At 43.5% G+C, this 15,841-nt stretch overlaps 1 protein-coding gene across 4 annotated transcripts in view; it reads left to right on the forward strand.

Annotated features, from left to right (window-relative positions):
- Positions 1–14,604, forward strand: part of B3GNT2 (UDP-GlcNAc:betaGal beta-1,3-N-acetylglucosaminyltransferase 2) — a 28,198-nt gene extending 13,594 nt beyond the window's left edge. For all 4 annotated transcript variants that reach the window (XM_026484998.4, XM_026485008.4, XM_026485016.4 and 1 more), the window contains one exon: positions 12,106–14,604. In XM_026484998.4, the coding sequence (XP_026340783.1) occupies positions 12,115–13,308 (1,194 nt within the window). In that variant the 5' untranslated portion in view covers positions 12,106–12,114 and the 3' untranslated portion in view covers positions 13,309–14,604. The remainder of the gene's footprint in view (positions 1–12,105) is intronic.
- Positions 14,605–15,841: the final 1,237 nt, after the last annotated feature.

Below are 15,841 nucleotides of genomic sequence, written 5' to 3' on the forward strand. Positions count from 1 at the left end.
TTCTGGAGGCAAGGGGAATGAAAAGGCAGCATTTTCTCTGTCAACAGCTCTCACAAAAGGGTTTGCGTGGACGAGTTTGTGAGTAGGCTGGTTTAAGCCCCTGCCAGTCTCTCGTTCTTTAGTTTGCCTAGCACACGTCTGCAGGGACTCCAGCCCTGGTTGGGAAGGTGCCTGCGATACCAGACCAGGACCTCTGGCACCTTAAACCATGAACAGTTCCCAACGGGTGATTTTTGTCTACGGGATTCCTTTCTCATGCTCATTAAGATTTTCGTTCCTAAATTATTTTAAGTCCAACTTTATTTGGGGATTCTTGAAATCTTGAGCAACATCATTGTGTGGTAGAAAGAGTGAGAGCTTAGTCTTGGGGTCAGGGTCCAGTGTCCACATGCTGGCTCCACCGGGATTAGCTCCATAACCTCAGACTAATTGCTTCACATTTTTGAGCTTGCAAAGATTAAATGAGGGGAGAACCACCGACATAGAAAAAATGGGAAAGGACACGAGGAGTCGGAAAATCAGAAAGGAAGTATGTGAAAAGAATAGCGTAAATTAAAACAGGGAGATGTCCTTTCTTTGTAAAGATTAAAAAGAAGGACAATGTCCACGGTCAACATGGATAGCTCTGTGTTCTTGGGCGTGCAGGGAAGATAAACCAGTTTGGGGGATGGAAGAGGAGGAGAGGAGAGTAATTTGATTGTTTACTTTCTCTCTCTAGTTTTTCCAAAGGAAATAATAAGACAAAAAAGATGGCGTTTATGAGGTTGTTCATCAATATTTTTTTGATTATGCGGAAAATCACAAACAACTCATTGGTAGTGATTGGTAAGCCAGAAAAATTCCTGTGTTGCATCAGAGATGCACGAGAGCTCTGCTGATAGGAGACCGACTACTCAGACTGTGCTCTCTCCCCTGTGAACTGAATCTGCTTTCCAGAAATTAAATCTCAGTGGGGCACCTGGATGGCTCAGTTCCTTGTGCATCCGACTCGATTTCGGCTTTTGGCTCGGGTCATGATCTCAGGGTCGTGAGATTCAGCCCCGAATCAGGCTCTGTGCTGGGTGTGGAGCCTGCTTCAGATTCTCCTCCCCCCCCACTAAAAATAAAAATCTCAGTGAATGCAGAAGCCAGCTCTATTTGTTGTCAACATGGACATCAATTTGGTGGTCTTCATTTTCCCTTATTTCATATTCCTCTGTGATTTACTGCATTTTCTTTTCTTTATTTTTTTTTAAATCAAAGGCCTGTGAAAGAAAGAAAGAACACATTCCAACAGCCTCTCCAGTGACAACACTTGTTCCGTGAGGTGCAGATGTGGGTCCCCTTCTGGGGAGAGGCCCTGGGCCCGCCAGCACTTCCTCTTCCCAGTGTGGCCTCAGAGCCCACAGACTGGCTGTGTTACCTCTGCCTGCAAACACCCTGTGCAGGTCCTGCCTTGACCTCTGCTGTCCACGAATGGACGGTCACCTATATGTTGGCTATCTCCCAATTCATTGTATAGGACCCATGTTTTATAATAAACCTGTCCTCCTGACTTCAGACTCAAATGAAAGTATGCTTGGAGATGAGGTTGGGTTGGTGATTTAGAGATGTAGAACTTGTGCCAGTTTGTGACTGTGGCATCTCAGCTCCACATTCACCCTGTGTTGCCTGATACGTGAAAATGGATCAGGGCCTTCAAATATTTCACCTTTGCCTTCTGTAAGTTGAGGCTCTGAAGAAGATGTTGCAGAAGAACGGGATTTTCCTTCCTGGTTCCCAGGGTCTAGAACCAGGCTCCTGTAAAAGCTGCTGTTTTGCCTGCACTCCTCAGTGCCCACGAGGGCATGGCTTTTTCCGGCTCCAGCAGCCGTGATAGGATGGAGGAGTCTGGGCTCACCCCGGGTTACTGCTTCCCTGCCCTGGGTGGTTAGCCCCACGTATATTCATCCTGGCCATCTAATCTTTGTCCCAGGCTCTGGCCACGAGCTGCTCCCGTCTAAGGCATACATTGACATGCTAACCTGCCGTGGAAGGGGGTCTCCCCACTTCCGGGTTCCAGCAGCACACTCGACCCCCTGTGTGTGGTGATCCCCTCTGCACCCTTGTTCTCTTTGCATGCCCCACCCAGCAGGCTCCAAGGCTTGTTTTCACTTATTCTCCTGATGGGGACCCTGTGTGTTCCAGGCTTTGTGCCTGCACCCCCGGGGGTGGTTCCTGCTTTCCTGGGGACTGGACCATCTCTGGCCTGGGAACCTGGGAACTTTTCTGCCGTCCATACCTTCTCAAATAAGCTCAAAAAAGCTCTCTTCCACCTTTGTCCTTTTTCTGGTACTTTTCTTTTGCCAAAGGCTGCTCTTAGAATTCTATTCCATCTTTATAGTTACTCAGTTACCAGATTCTAAAACTTGTGCATAAATTACTGTGTGGTTTCTGCCTCCTGGTTGGACCCAGACTGAAATTCCCATCCCATGTAACCCAACTAAGCAAACAGAAGGATGGATCAGAGAGAAATCTAAGGATTTCTCTGAGGGCCTGCTGAGAGCCTGCCGGACTGTGCTGTTTGTACCTAGTCCTGGAGCTCAGAGTGGAAACACTTACCAAGGCATAGCCATGTACAGCTCTTAACAAGGCCTCCAACACACATTAAGCTCCACAGGAATGGGGCGCCTGGGCGGCTCAGTCAGTTAAGTGTCCAACTCTTGATTTTGGCTCAGATCATGATCTCAGGGTCATGCGATTGAGCCCCGCATAGGGCTCTGTGCTGGGTGAAGAGCCTGCTTAAGATTCTCTTTCTCTCAAAAAAAGTCTCCACAGGAAGCAACTGCCTGCCTTTCAGCCTTTGTTTTCTAAGATGATTTCCCACTTTAGGGAAGTGGATGCCCCTCAGATTTTAAGTCTGTACCAAGGACCTTCCTTTCTTGAGGCATGTTCACCCTGGGCCTCCACTGTCATGGAGTGACAATTGATGGGGGTGTCAAGGTCCTCCCGTTGCCAGAAAGGAGGTGTGGAGGCTCCCCTATTTGGAGATAGGACAGAGGATGGGGTCTGCCGCAGGAGGAGGGTTGTTGGCGCGCTCCCCTGTGCACAGGGCACGCCCAGTCAAAGCACACCCCAGTATGTTGCCTTTGGTGGGTCTGGGGCTGACTGTGGGAAATGAGGGGGTGGGCGACAGTGTCCATCCCCATTTACCTCTTCAGATCTTGTCCCCGAACTCCTAGATTGAATACAGACAAAAAAAATAATAATTTTTTCTATTGTACTTTAGTACTTTGAAAAGAGACAGATTTGTATAAATACGTGTGTGTGTCATTTACCAGCCCATAAGTCAGTGATTTTCCTGTGTCATCTCTTTGGAGAAAAGGTATACATGTTTAATCTAGTTTCTACTGACTATCTCACTGTATTCATTGAACTTGAGCAGATGACCAAAATATCTGTCCATTTAGCAAATGTGGAATGACTCTCAGGTGCCACGTGCTGGGGTAATGGGGCATAGTGTGAAGACCTTGATTATGGAATATGCCAGGTGTAGGCCAACATAATCAGGAGAGGGTGCCCTAACTCCTGGGAGGTGGGTGCTCCACCCAGGAGGTGACACTGGAACTAATTTATTTGGAAGGAGTAGAAGCTCTCCAGGAAGGCATAGCAAAGGGAAGGCACTCTGCAGATGGCAGAGTGAAGCTGAGATTTTCTGGAAGAGAAATGTGTTTGCTGTGTTTGAATGTTCAAGTGTGGATGGCATGGAAATGAGGGATATTGGCTGGAGACGGTGGAGGGAAGCACGAGTCATTATGAAGTGCCCGGGTTGGGACCAGAAGGGGATGCGAGTGAGAAGACTGAGGCTGGTGTTGAGGCTGGGGCATATCACTGGGCAGGAGATCTTGGAGAAGAAGGGAAGAGGCCATGAGGCCCTGAGCTCTTGCTCTGGGAGTGGAGAAGAGGGGAGCTTTAGAAGACAGCACGGGTAGGTGGTGCTTTGAGGGAGCAGTAGCCTGCTGGTGGTTGTCTGACCAAACCGGGGGAACAGCATGAGCAGGAAGAGTATGTATGCACAGGGGACTAAAGACTGAGTAGTTGGGGAAGACGGCCGGTCTGGGAGCATGGTGGGAAGTAAGGCAGGAGGCTGTCGCTGTAGTCAGTGGCAGAGCCTGCATAGAATAGAAGAGAGGTGACGAGGAAGTGCAAGTCACGTTGTGGGAACATGAGACCCGGCTCCTGGTTGGACAGGGAGAGCATGAAGAAGCAGCAATTCAAGGTCATTCTCGGATGTACATCCAGGTGCCTGTGAAATTGACTCATTACAAATAGTGGACTTGGGAAGAGGGACCCTACAAAGCATTTAGAAGCTAGTATCTGGAATTAACTGGGTCAACCTGTGGTCTTCCTTTTGGAGGTGATGTTTAAGGTAGTGGTTACGTGGGTTTCTAGAGAGGGAGAATTTATAAAAGGGGCAATGAACAACAAAACTTGAGTAATGTGTTTAGTGTTGGAGGGATCAGTATCCTTGAAGGAGAACTATTGAATGCCCACTGAGTGGTAGACAACAAACTGGAATGGTAGGTTATATCTTCCCCCTTTTACAAATGAGGAAACAGACTCAGAGAGGTCAAGTAACTTGCCCAAGGTCACACAGCTAGTAGGTAGCATAGCCAGAATTTAATTCTGGGCTGACTCCAGATGTCAGGCTGACCTTCAGAGTGAAAATGGATTGGGGACATTTCTATCCTCAAACATATACCAGCCTTGTTTTATAACTACATAATCTTTTACACTAAACAGCTAAAACTGTTGTCAGTTTTATTAAAGGCAGGGTCAAGATGGCCTGTGGGAAGATTAATTCCCTGTCATCATTTGCTAAATTTTCGTCTTCCCCCTTTTCTGAAAGTTCTTGGTGATAATTTTATCTTAAATGATAAATACCCCTTGAGAACATCAGCCATGCTGGGCTTTGAGGAACTGTAATCAGTTGGGGACGAGAACATGTCCTTCCAGACACTTTCATGTATAATGTTGCCTGTGGGGATGTGTGGGTGAGTGGATTCATTATATGTTCTTTTTCCTTTTAATTTCAAACGTGAAGTACTAATACTCGTACTGATGACTATCAGCCAGACCCCTTGCATGTAGCTGGTAGCTGTTCTAAGACTTAGAGATTAGAAGGCAAAGTCAGAGACACATATGTGTTCTCTCTCAGTGCAAGCTTCTAGGTGAGGTTATGGGGAAAGCCCTGGCCTTCCTACTCCAGGCCTGGCGAGAACCCGGGCTTCTTGCTGCTATTAAGGAAGGTTCTGGGTATGGCCCAGCTCTTCTGGTCCCCTGAGCTGTTTCACTCACACCCTGATCACTCCACTGTGTGCACGAGTGCTGGGAGCTGTTCTCTCCCCCAGAACCACTTAGCTGCAAACTGTCCCTGTCTCTGTTTATTGGGGCAGAGCCTGGAAAGGGCTGGCAAGGACCAAGCAACAGCTGGGAGCAGCCTGGGAGATAAGGACTTAGGAAAGCCACTCTCTCCAGGCCCCTCGAGGGTGGGGGAGAACAGCGGGCCAGCAGAGTGATGTGCCAGGTCTCCAAAGCCTGTCTGTACTTCCCCCGTCCTCGTGATACGGCAGTGGGCTTGGGCTCTCTCCCCCTGGCGGACTTGTGTGTCTGGTTTGTGCAGGAGAGTGAGCAGGAAGCAGGACCTCCTGGACGCGAAGGCTGCCAGCCCATACTGTGGTTAAGAGCTTGGATTTCCAGCCTCCTTGCCTCAGCCTGACTGGACAGGGGTGGCTGCTCATTTTATGTAATGGTTATAAGAAGGTCCTGCCTTCCTTTATAACCTTGGTAATACTGTAGGGCAGTGCCAAGCACAGGTTTCTGGTCAGGCCTGGGTGTGATTGCTGGCTCTGTCCCTGACTAGCCGTTGGTAGCCACCTCTCTAACTTGCCTGAGCTCCTTGGCTGTGTGTGTGTGTGTGTGTGTGTGTGTGTGAGAGAGAGAGAGAGAGAGAGAGAGAGAGAGAGAATGAATGAGAATATCCCTGAGTTGAAGTTTTGAGAATGAGTCCTTCTGGCTGTTGATGGCTACATTAGAATGTTTTCTGGCCAGCATTTTGTTTCTGTGTTTCTAGGGCTTTCAGAACTAGAGGAAACATTTTAGGATAAGCCCCTTCAGTGGTTCCCACTCTAGTGTCCCTGAATGAAATAACTGGGATGCGTGGGACTGTATACTGGGAAACAAAATGAGGTATGTGAGAGTTTTGCCCAGATTTTGGCTTATGCAGTAATCATTAATCAAGTTTACTTATTTATCACCCTGCCTCCCATATCTGACTTTGACTCATGGTAGTTTTGTAGGTTCAAATGTATAAATCTAAAGCTTTAAGATATTTAATAATTTTTAAGGAGATTAACCATGGAAAGTAAGACTAATGTCCCATTAGTCATAACCTTGTGTGGCACTGTTCGCTTGTATCATGGTTTAAAACTCAGACTCAGAGCTGAGCTGCTTGGGTTTGAATCCTGGCTCTGCCATTTACCAGCTGTGTGACCTTGGGCAGGTTAAATCACGATTGCTGGTGCTTGGCAGGTACCTAAGTATTTATTAAAACAGGGCATAGGTATTCATAGTCCTTTCTAATAGATGGCTTCAGATAAATAGCACAGGACCAAGGAAAGCTGTCAGGTGGGCTGGGATGGATGTTGTCACAGGGGGTCTAGGACAGTGGTGGAGTGACTATGGGACTGAGGCCATGACACAGGCTATCGACTTGGTGTCATAAAGATGGGAAGCCAGCCTCAGGAATTGTGTGAGATACGCTCCCCACCCCCATCCCAGCTGGTAGATGTGCGCAGGAGAGGCTGTTCAAAGACGGACATGGTGTGGCAGCACTAAAGAATGTTCAAGTAACCTACGATCCTACCACCCCAATTAAACCAGTTTTGGTTTTGTGTGGTTATTTTATCTCGATTTTCACATAGTTTAAGCATGTGCTGTTTTATAATCCACTTTCAGCTAACAAGTATATTTTTCCTGTTTCTACCTTGCTTTTCCAAATATTTTAATTGCAAAATAAAAAAGGAAGTTCTTTTCCACTAAACAGAACTAACTGAAGTGTTTTAGAAATTTCAAAACTGTTCAGTCCTTATTGGGAGTGGGGGGAAGGCTCTACCCCGAGGCACAAGGTGAAAAGCTAAGGTTATTCTTTGTTTGCATATGGGATTTTCTCCTATTTCTGTTATTCACCATAAAAATTCTGTTTCATAGTAAGCGTTGTATAACATCTTCCCCAGTTCTGGGGTAAGTTTTCTTACTCAAATTCTTTTTAAGCAATGTAACTTCCTGCTCAGAAAAGAACATGTATTGGTTTTATGTCTGCAATGGGAATATTTAGTCAGATATTCAGAGAGCTTTTTCCCACAGATATTTTTATGGGGGTCACTGTTTTATCCTCCTTTCCGTGAACTTTGGTTTGTTGTAAGAGTCTGCCAAAAGCTGAGTTCTCATGCGAGGAACCATGCCCAGGTCACAAATGAAAGATGACGTTTAAACTTGATGTATAATTGAGAATCTTGGTTTTCCCATCCTTCCTTCTCAGGTTGGAAGAAATGCCCTTTAGCAAGTAGTGGTAAGAGCCTGAGGTGCGTGTTTGGGAATTTGGACTGGGAAGCCTGGCCCATTCTCAGAAGGGGGGCTGGGAGCTTCTAGGCATTCCCGTTTCCTTTTCTTTGGAGAGTCTTGGTAATGATCAAATGTACGTTAGGTACATATGAGCTAACAAATAGAGTTTTCCTGTGCTTTGGGGTTTTTTTAGTCTTGAGCCAGCCCTTGAGACTTTGCTGTTGACCTACCTGGGTCAGGTTACAAGAATGTGGCCAGTGCCTTGTAGAAAAAGGAAATCCAAAGAGCCCTGGGTTGGGAACCATTTGAAAGCTGCATCCTGTCACCCTTGTCACTTAACTCTTGTGTAATATTTAGGCAGCTCAATTAACTGTCTCCGAGCCTCCACTTTTCTCATTTAAAACAGGGGCTATCCTTTCAGCTTCCCTGAGGGGGTGCAAATGAGAAATGCACAAGAAAGTGCTCTGCAGACTGGAATCCTTGAGCAGACAGAAGGAGGGGATGGTGTCCCTTTGAGAGCCACAGAGCCCTGTCTTGGCTGAGGTGATGGGAAGTCCTGGCTGGGTCTTGATCATGGAAATAAAAGCCTGAATTGCAGTGGATGAAGTTGGAAGTCTTGGCCAGGGGTGGCAAACCTCGTGTTTTCCTCAGAGTAGTCCCAAAAGAAGTTATGGTGCTTTCCATGACAGAAACTTCAAGCCATCACTTCAGACAGTTATGGCTGGATTCCACATAGCCATAGCCCTGCCCCATAACCTGTATGTACAACCAGCTCATTTATCTGGAATCATCTCACATATTATTTACCCGGAATCTTTCCCTAGGAAAATTTACTCACAGGTTCACAGCCTGTTTTCCTGTGCTTTTCTTTTTTCTCCTTAAGCTGACCTCTCTTACTCTAGAAACTTCAGAAATAGTCTCCTGATACCCGTATTCCTTTTCTGAGTTGAAAATTTCAGTAGTTAGCTGTTCATAGTATGCACTGTTTTTTCCTGAGTACCTTCCAAATCTTTTTCCTCATTGTGGGCTTTCTCCATTCATCCTCATACTTTTCCTTATTGTCCTTTCTTCAGGCTGTTTACATGAAGCACCCAAGACCTAGAGATCTGAGATACGGGCTCAAGTGCTACAGTAGCTTTAGAAGAGTTATCCCAATTTAGAGAGAATCGCTTGTTTTTGAAAAACATTTTGTCTCATCTAGAAGCCAAAAAAAATCCCAAAACTTAAAATACGACTTACTTTCTTAAAAGATGGCTATTTCTTCACCTGTATGAGGTACCCATGCAAGTACATTCTGAGTGTCCATTTGAGTTCTCTTCTTGCAAGTAAGGCCCAGAGCAAAGAGGTTTAAGTTGCCAAAGATGTATTGGACAGAGACCTTCAGTTTGCTCCTTATATTTGCCCAAAAGCTCATTTGAAAGGAGCTGACCTAAGGAGGGTGTGGACCCTAGACTTGGGTATGGGTGTTTGAATTATTCAGGTTGTGTGTGCCTTGGGACCCTTTCGAACTGGAATTAAGGAGTAAAGAAATGTGTTGTGGTTTGTTTTAACTGCCTTAGGAAGTTTAAGAAAGCCCTTTCTTGGGGCACCTGGGTGGCTCAGTTGTTAAGCATCTGGCTTCGGCTCAGGGCGTGATCCCGGAGTCCTGGAATCAAGCCCTGCATCGGGCTTCTCCGCTGGGAGCCTGCTTCTTCCTCTCCCACTCCCCCTGCTTGTGTTCCCTCTCTCGCTGGCTGTCTCTCTTTCTGTCAAATAAATAAATAAAATCTTTAAAAAAAAAAAAAAAGCTCTTTCTTGGGGTACCTGGGTGGCTCAGTCGGTTAAGTGTCCTACTCTTGATTTCGGCTCAAGTCATGATCTCAGGGTCATGAGATTGAGCCCTGCCTTGGGAGTCTGCTTGGGATTCTCCCTCTCCATCCCCTTCTCTCCCTCCACCCCCTGCCCCTGCTTGTTCAGTCTCTAAATAAATAAATGAATAAACAAACAAACAAATAAATAAATAAATAAATAAAATCTTTTTAAAAATGCCCCTTTCTTGGTGGCTCAGTGGTGGGATTCTTGAGGGGTGGAGGTGGGTAGTGGTTGAGAAGTGAGGGGAGAAATGGGGTGGTGAAAGGGGGCTGTTTACCGGGTGAGCTGGGGGCACCCACATAACTTTGTCATCTGCCGTGTTTTCTAGATATGCAAAAGTTTTAGGGGTGTGGGGGTATGGGATAGGGGCTGTTTTTTTTGTTTTTTTTTTAAGCACCTTTTCCTGCTGTGTCTCTAACCAAAGCTATTTAGCAGTGGTAAACACAAGCGACTAGATAGGGATCTGCTAGACAGATTTTAAGAGACACAAAAGAACTTGTGAATTCCAACCTATCTAATCTGGGCTGTCCAGCATGTGATAACTTCACAGCATTCTCAGCATGACAAATACTTCTACCTTGGGACTATGTGTTAGAACCCAGTAAACTTGAAAATCCTCTTATATTAAAATAATAATAATAAACACTACCCTTGGTTAAAATGGGCTCCCAGCTTTGTTTCTAGAAGTTAGAGGAGAGGCTACCACATGACTTGGTGGCCTTGGAACCTCATTGACTTGGTGGCCTTGGAACCCAGCTCTGCCCTTAACAGCTACTTCTTTAAATCTGTTTCCTCAGGTATAAAATGGGAATAAAAGTAGCAGCACCTACTTCATAGAATCACTGTATAAGGAGGATACTACATCGTGCTTGGAATGCAATAGTTCTTAGGAATTCTAAGTGTAGATTCTCAGTTGTAGAATTAACCTGATAAGAAAATTCCTTACAGTGCATTGCTGGTCCACTTTTTTGGATTGTCTTTTAATGGCAAGCTTATCTAACTGGTTATTCTTGTGGTCGGTCATCTATCTCAGTAGTGCCGGAATTCTGGAGTTCTATCCCCAGCAAACTATTTTATTGCTCTTTCTTCTTTTCTTCTGTTGCCCACAGCCCGAAATCTATTCTTGGCCTTTGATATTTCACGAAAATGTCATTTCCATTTTCCCTTTTTCATTTTGCTATAAACAGCAGAGCTCTTAAGTATGCAGTTTGAGTTTTGATAAATGTATACATCCATGAAACCCTCATCTAGGCCAAGACATATACAGTACATTTCTATGCCCTAGAAAGTTCCCTCCTTCCCCTTTCAAGTCAAAACATGGATCACATGGATCATGTTCAGATTTCTAGGCCCTAGATTAATCTTGCCTTCTTGAACCTCACATAAATGGAATTTCAGGTCGTCGTCGTTGTCGTCTTCTTCTTTTAAAAAAATTTTTGAAAGAGAAAGCATGAGCATGGTGGCGGGGGGAGGGTGAGAGAGTGGCAGAGGCCCCACTGAGCAGGGAGCCTGATGTGGGGCTCAGTTCCAAGACGCTGGGATTATGACCTGAGCCGAAGGCAGAGGCTTAATGGTCTGAGCCACTCAGGTGCCCCAAGTTCGTCATCATCATCGTCGTCTTCTTCTTCTTCTTTTTTTAAATAAACACTTCTTTGTTTCTTTGTTTGAAGTAATCCCTACATCCTACTTGGGGCTCAAACTCAGGACCCCAAGATCAAGAATCATGTGCTCTTTTCTGACTGAGCCAGCCAGGCGCTCCTGAGGTCTGTCTCTCATGCACAATGTAGTATTGCTGCTAGTAGAAGTCATTTCCTTTTTAGTGCTGAGGCTTATTCCATTGTATGAATATACCACAGTTTGACAGTCCATTCTTCTGTTGATGGTATTTGGGTCATTCTCAGTTTTGGGCCAGTTGCTCAAAGCTGGTATGAGCCTTTCCATTTTCTGAATATTCGGTATGGCTAGTGTCTCCTCCGCCTCCTAGTCCTGCAACCCTGGGCAAGCATCTTAATCTCTCTCCCTTGCTTTGGTTTCTTCATCTGTCAAATGTTGGGTTGAGAAACAATTCAGAGTTGGGACCACCATTTTCTAAAAAATGAAATAGAAGAAAATGGAAAATTTTGTGAATTACATGGCAACTCACACATTGTAAGGCACATATAAATACAGTTACATGTGTGTACTGGGTCACAATATAAAATGTATTTGCTATGAATTGTGAGCAAATCAGTTTGCAATACACTGATTTGTATGTGTGTCCTTATAAGCAAAGAAGTTGAACACCTGTGAGGTTATTTAGTAAATGCGTATCTTTGCCCTCAGGTGTCTAAGACAGCCACGCTATTAACAGTCACTTATGTACTGCTTGCTGTGGACCAGCCACTGTTTCCGAAGCTTTACATACAAAATCATAGAGCCCTTGCAACCATCCTACGAAGTGGGTTATTGTCCCCATTTTATAGATGGAAAAAATGAGACATCAGTTGCACAGCTTGCCCACAGTCACAGCGCTAGAGTGGTAGGGCCATGATTTGAACTTAGCCAGCACAAGTCTACAATCTGTGTCCTAAACTACTATTCCAGAGAAGATAACGACAGAGGCAAGTGACATATGTCAGCAAATGCAAATTAATAATTATCTAATTAATACAGTGCTCCTCCTTTTTATTCCAGATATGAGAAATGAGTGTTGGACGTCGAAGAATAAAATTGTTGGGTATCCTGATGATGGTTAATGTCTTCATTTATTTGATCGTGGAAGTCTCCAAAAGTAGCAGCCAAGAAAAAAATGGAAAGGGGGAAGTAATAATACCCAAAGAAAAGTTCTGGAAGATCTCTGACCCCCCTGTGGCGTACTGGAACAGAGAACAAGAAAAGCTGAACAGGCGGTACAATCCCATCTTGAACATGTTGGCCAACCAGACGGGGGACGTATACGGGTTTTCCAACATAAGCCATCTAAATTTTTGTGAACCTGACCTGAGGGTCATGTCAGTAGTTTCAGGTTTCAGCAATTTGCCAGACAGATTTAAAGACTTTCTGCTGTATTTGAGATGTCGAAATTATTCACTACTTATAGATCAGCCAGATAAATGTGCAAAGAAACCCTTCTTATTACTGGCGATAAAGTCCCTCATCCCACATTTTGCTAGAAGGCAAGCAATTCGGGAATCTTGGGGCAGAGAAACCAATGTGGGGAACCAAACGGTAGTGAGAGTCTTCTTACTGGGGCAGACCCCGCCTGAGGACAACCACCCGGACCTGTCAGATATGCTGAAATTTGAGAGTGAGAAGCACCAGGACATTCTTATGTGGAACTACAGAGACACTTTCTTCAACTTGTCCCTAAAAGAAGTGCTCTTTCTCAGGTGGGTGAGCACTTCTTGCCCAAATGCCGAGTTCGTTTTCAAGGGCGATGACGACGTTTTTGTGAACACCCATCACATCCTGAATTACTTGAATAGCTTACCCAAGAACAAAGCCAAAGATTTGTTTATAGGCGATGTGATCCACAATGCTGGACCTCATCGGGATAAGAAACTGAAGTACTACATCCCAGAAGTTGTTTACACTGGCGTCTATCCGCCCTATGCGGGGGGAGGTGGGTTCCTCTACTCTGGCCCCCTGGCCCTGAGGCTGTACAATATAACTGACCAGGTCCTTCTCTACCCCATTGATGATGTTTATACTGGAATGTGCCTTCAGAAGCTCGGCCTCGTTCCAGAGAAACATAAAGGCTTCAAGACATTTGATATAGAAGAGAAAAACAAGAATAACATTTGTTCCTATGTAGATTTGATGTTAGTACATAGCAGAAAACCTCAAGAGATGATCGCTATTTGGTCCCGGTTGCAAAATGCGCATTTAAATTGCTGAAATATATACAAACTAAGTTTTGCATAGAAAGACCTATCTTGAATAGTTCCCATGTTGTGTTCTTTCACATTAGGGGTAACTTCTATGTTAAACCATCAAAATTGCCTTTATTAGTAGTATCCATTTGAGGGCCTCTAAACTCTCCAATGTGGTACTTTCTGAAGAGGGGAAAGCAGACGATTATAATTTTTTTTTATGGAGGATGTAGTGGGACGATTCATTCTGATCCTTCCTATGGCTAATGGCCGTTATTTTCTAATTTGCCGCCCTTCTCACCTGAAATCGTGTTTCTGGAATTTGACCGTTTTAGGTTATTTATGTTTTGCCCTCTTGATCATATTCAGACCTTTCCATTATAACGAGTGAATTATCTGCAATTTAGGTGTTTATGAACTCATTGGCTACAAAGACTTTGTTCTGTGTGATCCAGTGATTTTTGTTGAATGGAATTCCATTTATTGTCATGAAATTCGGATGAATTTTTTAAAATTGTCTGGAAAAATTCTGTCAAAGTTTCCCACCACCCCAACAGTATTTTTTTGTGTTAATCAGGTCCGCTAATTTTGCAAAATGAGAATCACTGTGTGATATTTATCCTGTTTACCTTGTTATGGTCTCAGGGCTGTAATAAGGAGAAAGTTTAGCTGTTCTTGTATTTGGTTTGCTGGGTGGTATCATGATCATTCTCAAGTTTTAGTATTTGACAGTAATTAGTGTGATTCTGTAATGGTCAACTGAAAATTGAATTGACCCAGGAAAGCATATGTCATTTCTGAACTTCAAGTGAAAAGACCGAAACTGCAGACCTTCTCACGAGTGCATTGTCAGTTTAAAACTCCAGGATTCTGTTCTTGCCATATTTTCACATGCCGCTTATATAAAATTATTCTGAGTAGTGACTGCTTCCCTGTCTCAGTGTAGAAGTGCCTGTGTTTTTATTTATTGTTCAGATCAAAGACCAAAACATTTTCTTAAATATATTTTGTGTAATATTTTATTTGTATACAGTGTTGTTGATGAAATATTTAACTAGAGCATGGTATTTTAAGTGTTAAGGTGTAACATATGTTAAATAAAGCTAACTGTTATTTTTGAATTTTAAAACTTGGCTTTTTTGTGGGGGAGGGGGGCTAAGAACTACTAGAGTTGATAAAATTCTGCCAAACTGTTGCTTACATATACTCTCTGGTAACATGCTTTCTTGAAATATTTTTGTGTTTATAGAGATGATGCTTCTTACCACATGTGATACTGGGGACTGTAAGAAGATGGAAATAAAAGTGACTGTATTTTTAATTGTTGTGTGTAATGTGTAATAATCTATGATCTCTTTTTGTTTCCTGTATTTGATTACGTTGCCCCAAAAGAGACCATTTTCCCCCCAGAAACAATTATGCTAGTATTGACCTATAACTTTTTCTCTGTCTCAATGCGTTCTCTGTCTTTGCATTTAAAATTCTTAGAAGTGCTTTCCCATCTAGAGTCTTGAAAGAGGAATATAAATATTTATTTATGCTTCCATTTGTGGTGAGTAGAAAATGTAATTGGAAATAATGCAGCACCTTTTTAAATTTTTTTGAGTATCGTTGACATACAATGTTACATAAGTTTCAGGTGTACAACATAGTGATTAAACTTCTCCATACATTATGCTGTGCTCATCACAAGTATAGTTTCTGTCAACTGTACAACGCTATTATTATGTCATTGACTATATTCCCTGTGCTATACCTTTTATTTCTGTGAATTTTATTCATTCCATAATTGGAAACCTGTATCTCCTCCCCTTCCCCCATCTTGCCCATCCTCCCATCTTCTTCCCTCCAACAACCATCAGTTTGTTCTCTGTGTTAATGGGTCTGTTTCTGCATTTTGTTTATTCATTTGTTTTTTAGGTTGTACATATAAGTGAAATCATATGGTATTTGTCTTTGTCTGACTTATTTCACTTACCATAATACTCTCTAGGTCCATCCATGTTGTCACAAATGGCAAGATCTGATTCTGCTTTACAGTTGGGTAATACTCCATTGTGTGTATAGACCACATCTTTACCCATTCTTCTATGCACTGACTCTTGAGTTACTTGCATATCTTGGCTATTGTAAATAATACTGCAGTAAACATAGAGGTACATAGATCTTTTCAAATTAATGTTTTGTTGTCAGTGGGTAAATTGGGTTTACTGGATCGTATGGTATTTGTATTTGTAATTTTTCAAGGAAGCTCCATACTGTTTTTCACGGTGGCTGTACCAGTTTGCATTCCCATCAGTGGTGCATGACGGTTCCTTTTCTTCTGCATCCTTGCCAACACTTGTAATTTCTTGTCATGTTGATCCTAGCCATTCTGGTGGGTGTGAGGTGATCTCTTGTAGTTTTGATTTGCATTTCCCTGATGATTAGTGATGTTGAGCCTCTTTTCATATGTCTGTTGGCCATCAGTAGGTCATCTTTGGAAAAATGTCAGTTCATGTCTTCTCCCCATTTTTCTTTTTTCTTTTTTTTTTTTAAAGATTTTATTTTATTTTTTT

Source organism: Ursus arctos, unplaced genomic scaffold (genome assembly GCF_023065955.2).
Source record: "Ursus arctos isolate Adak ecotype North America unplaced genomic scaffold, UrsArc2.0 scaffold_8, whole genome shotgun sequence".
NCBI classification, from domain to species: domain Eukaryota; kingdom Metazoa; phylum Chordata; class Mammalia; order Carnivora; family Ursidae; genus Ursus; species Ursus arctos.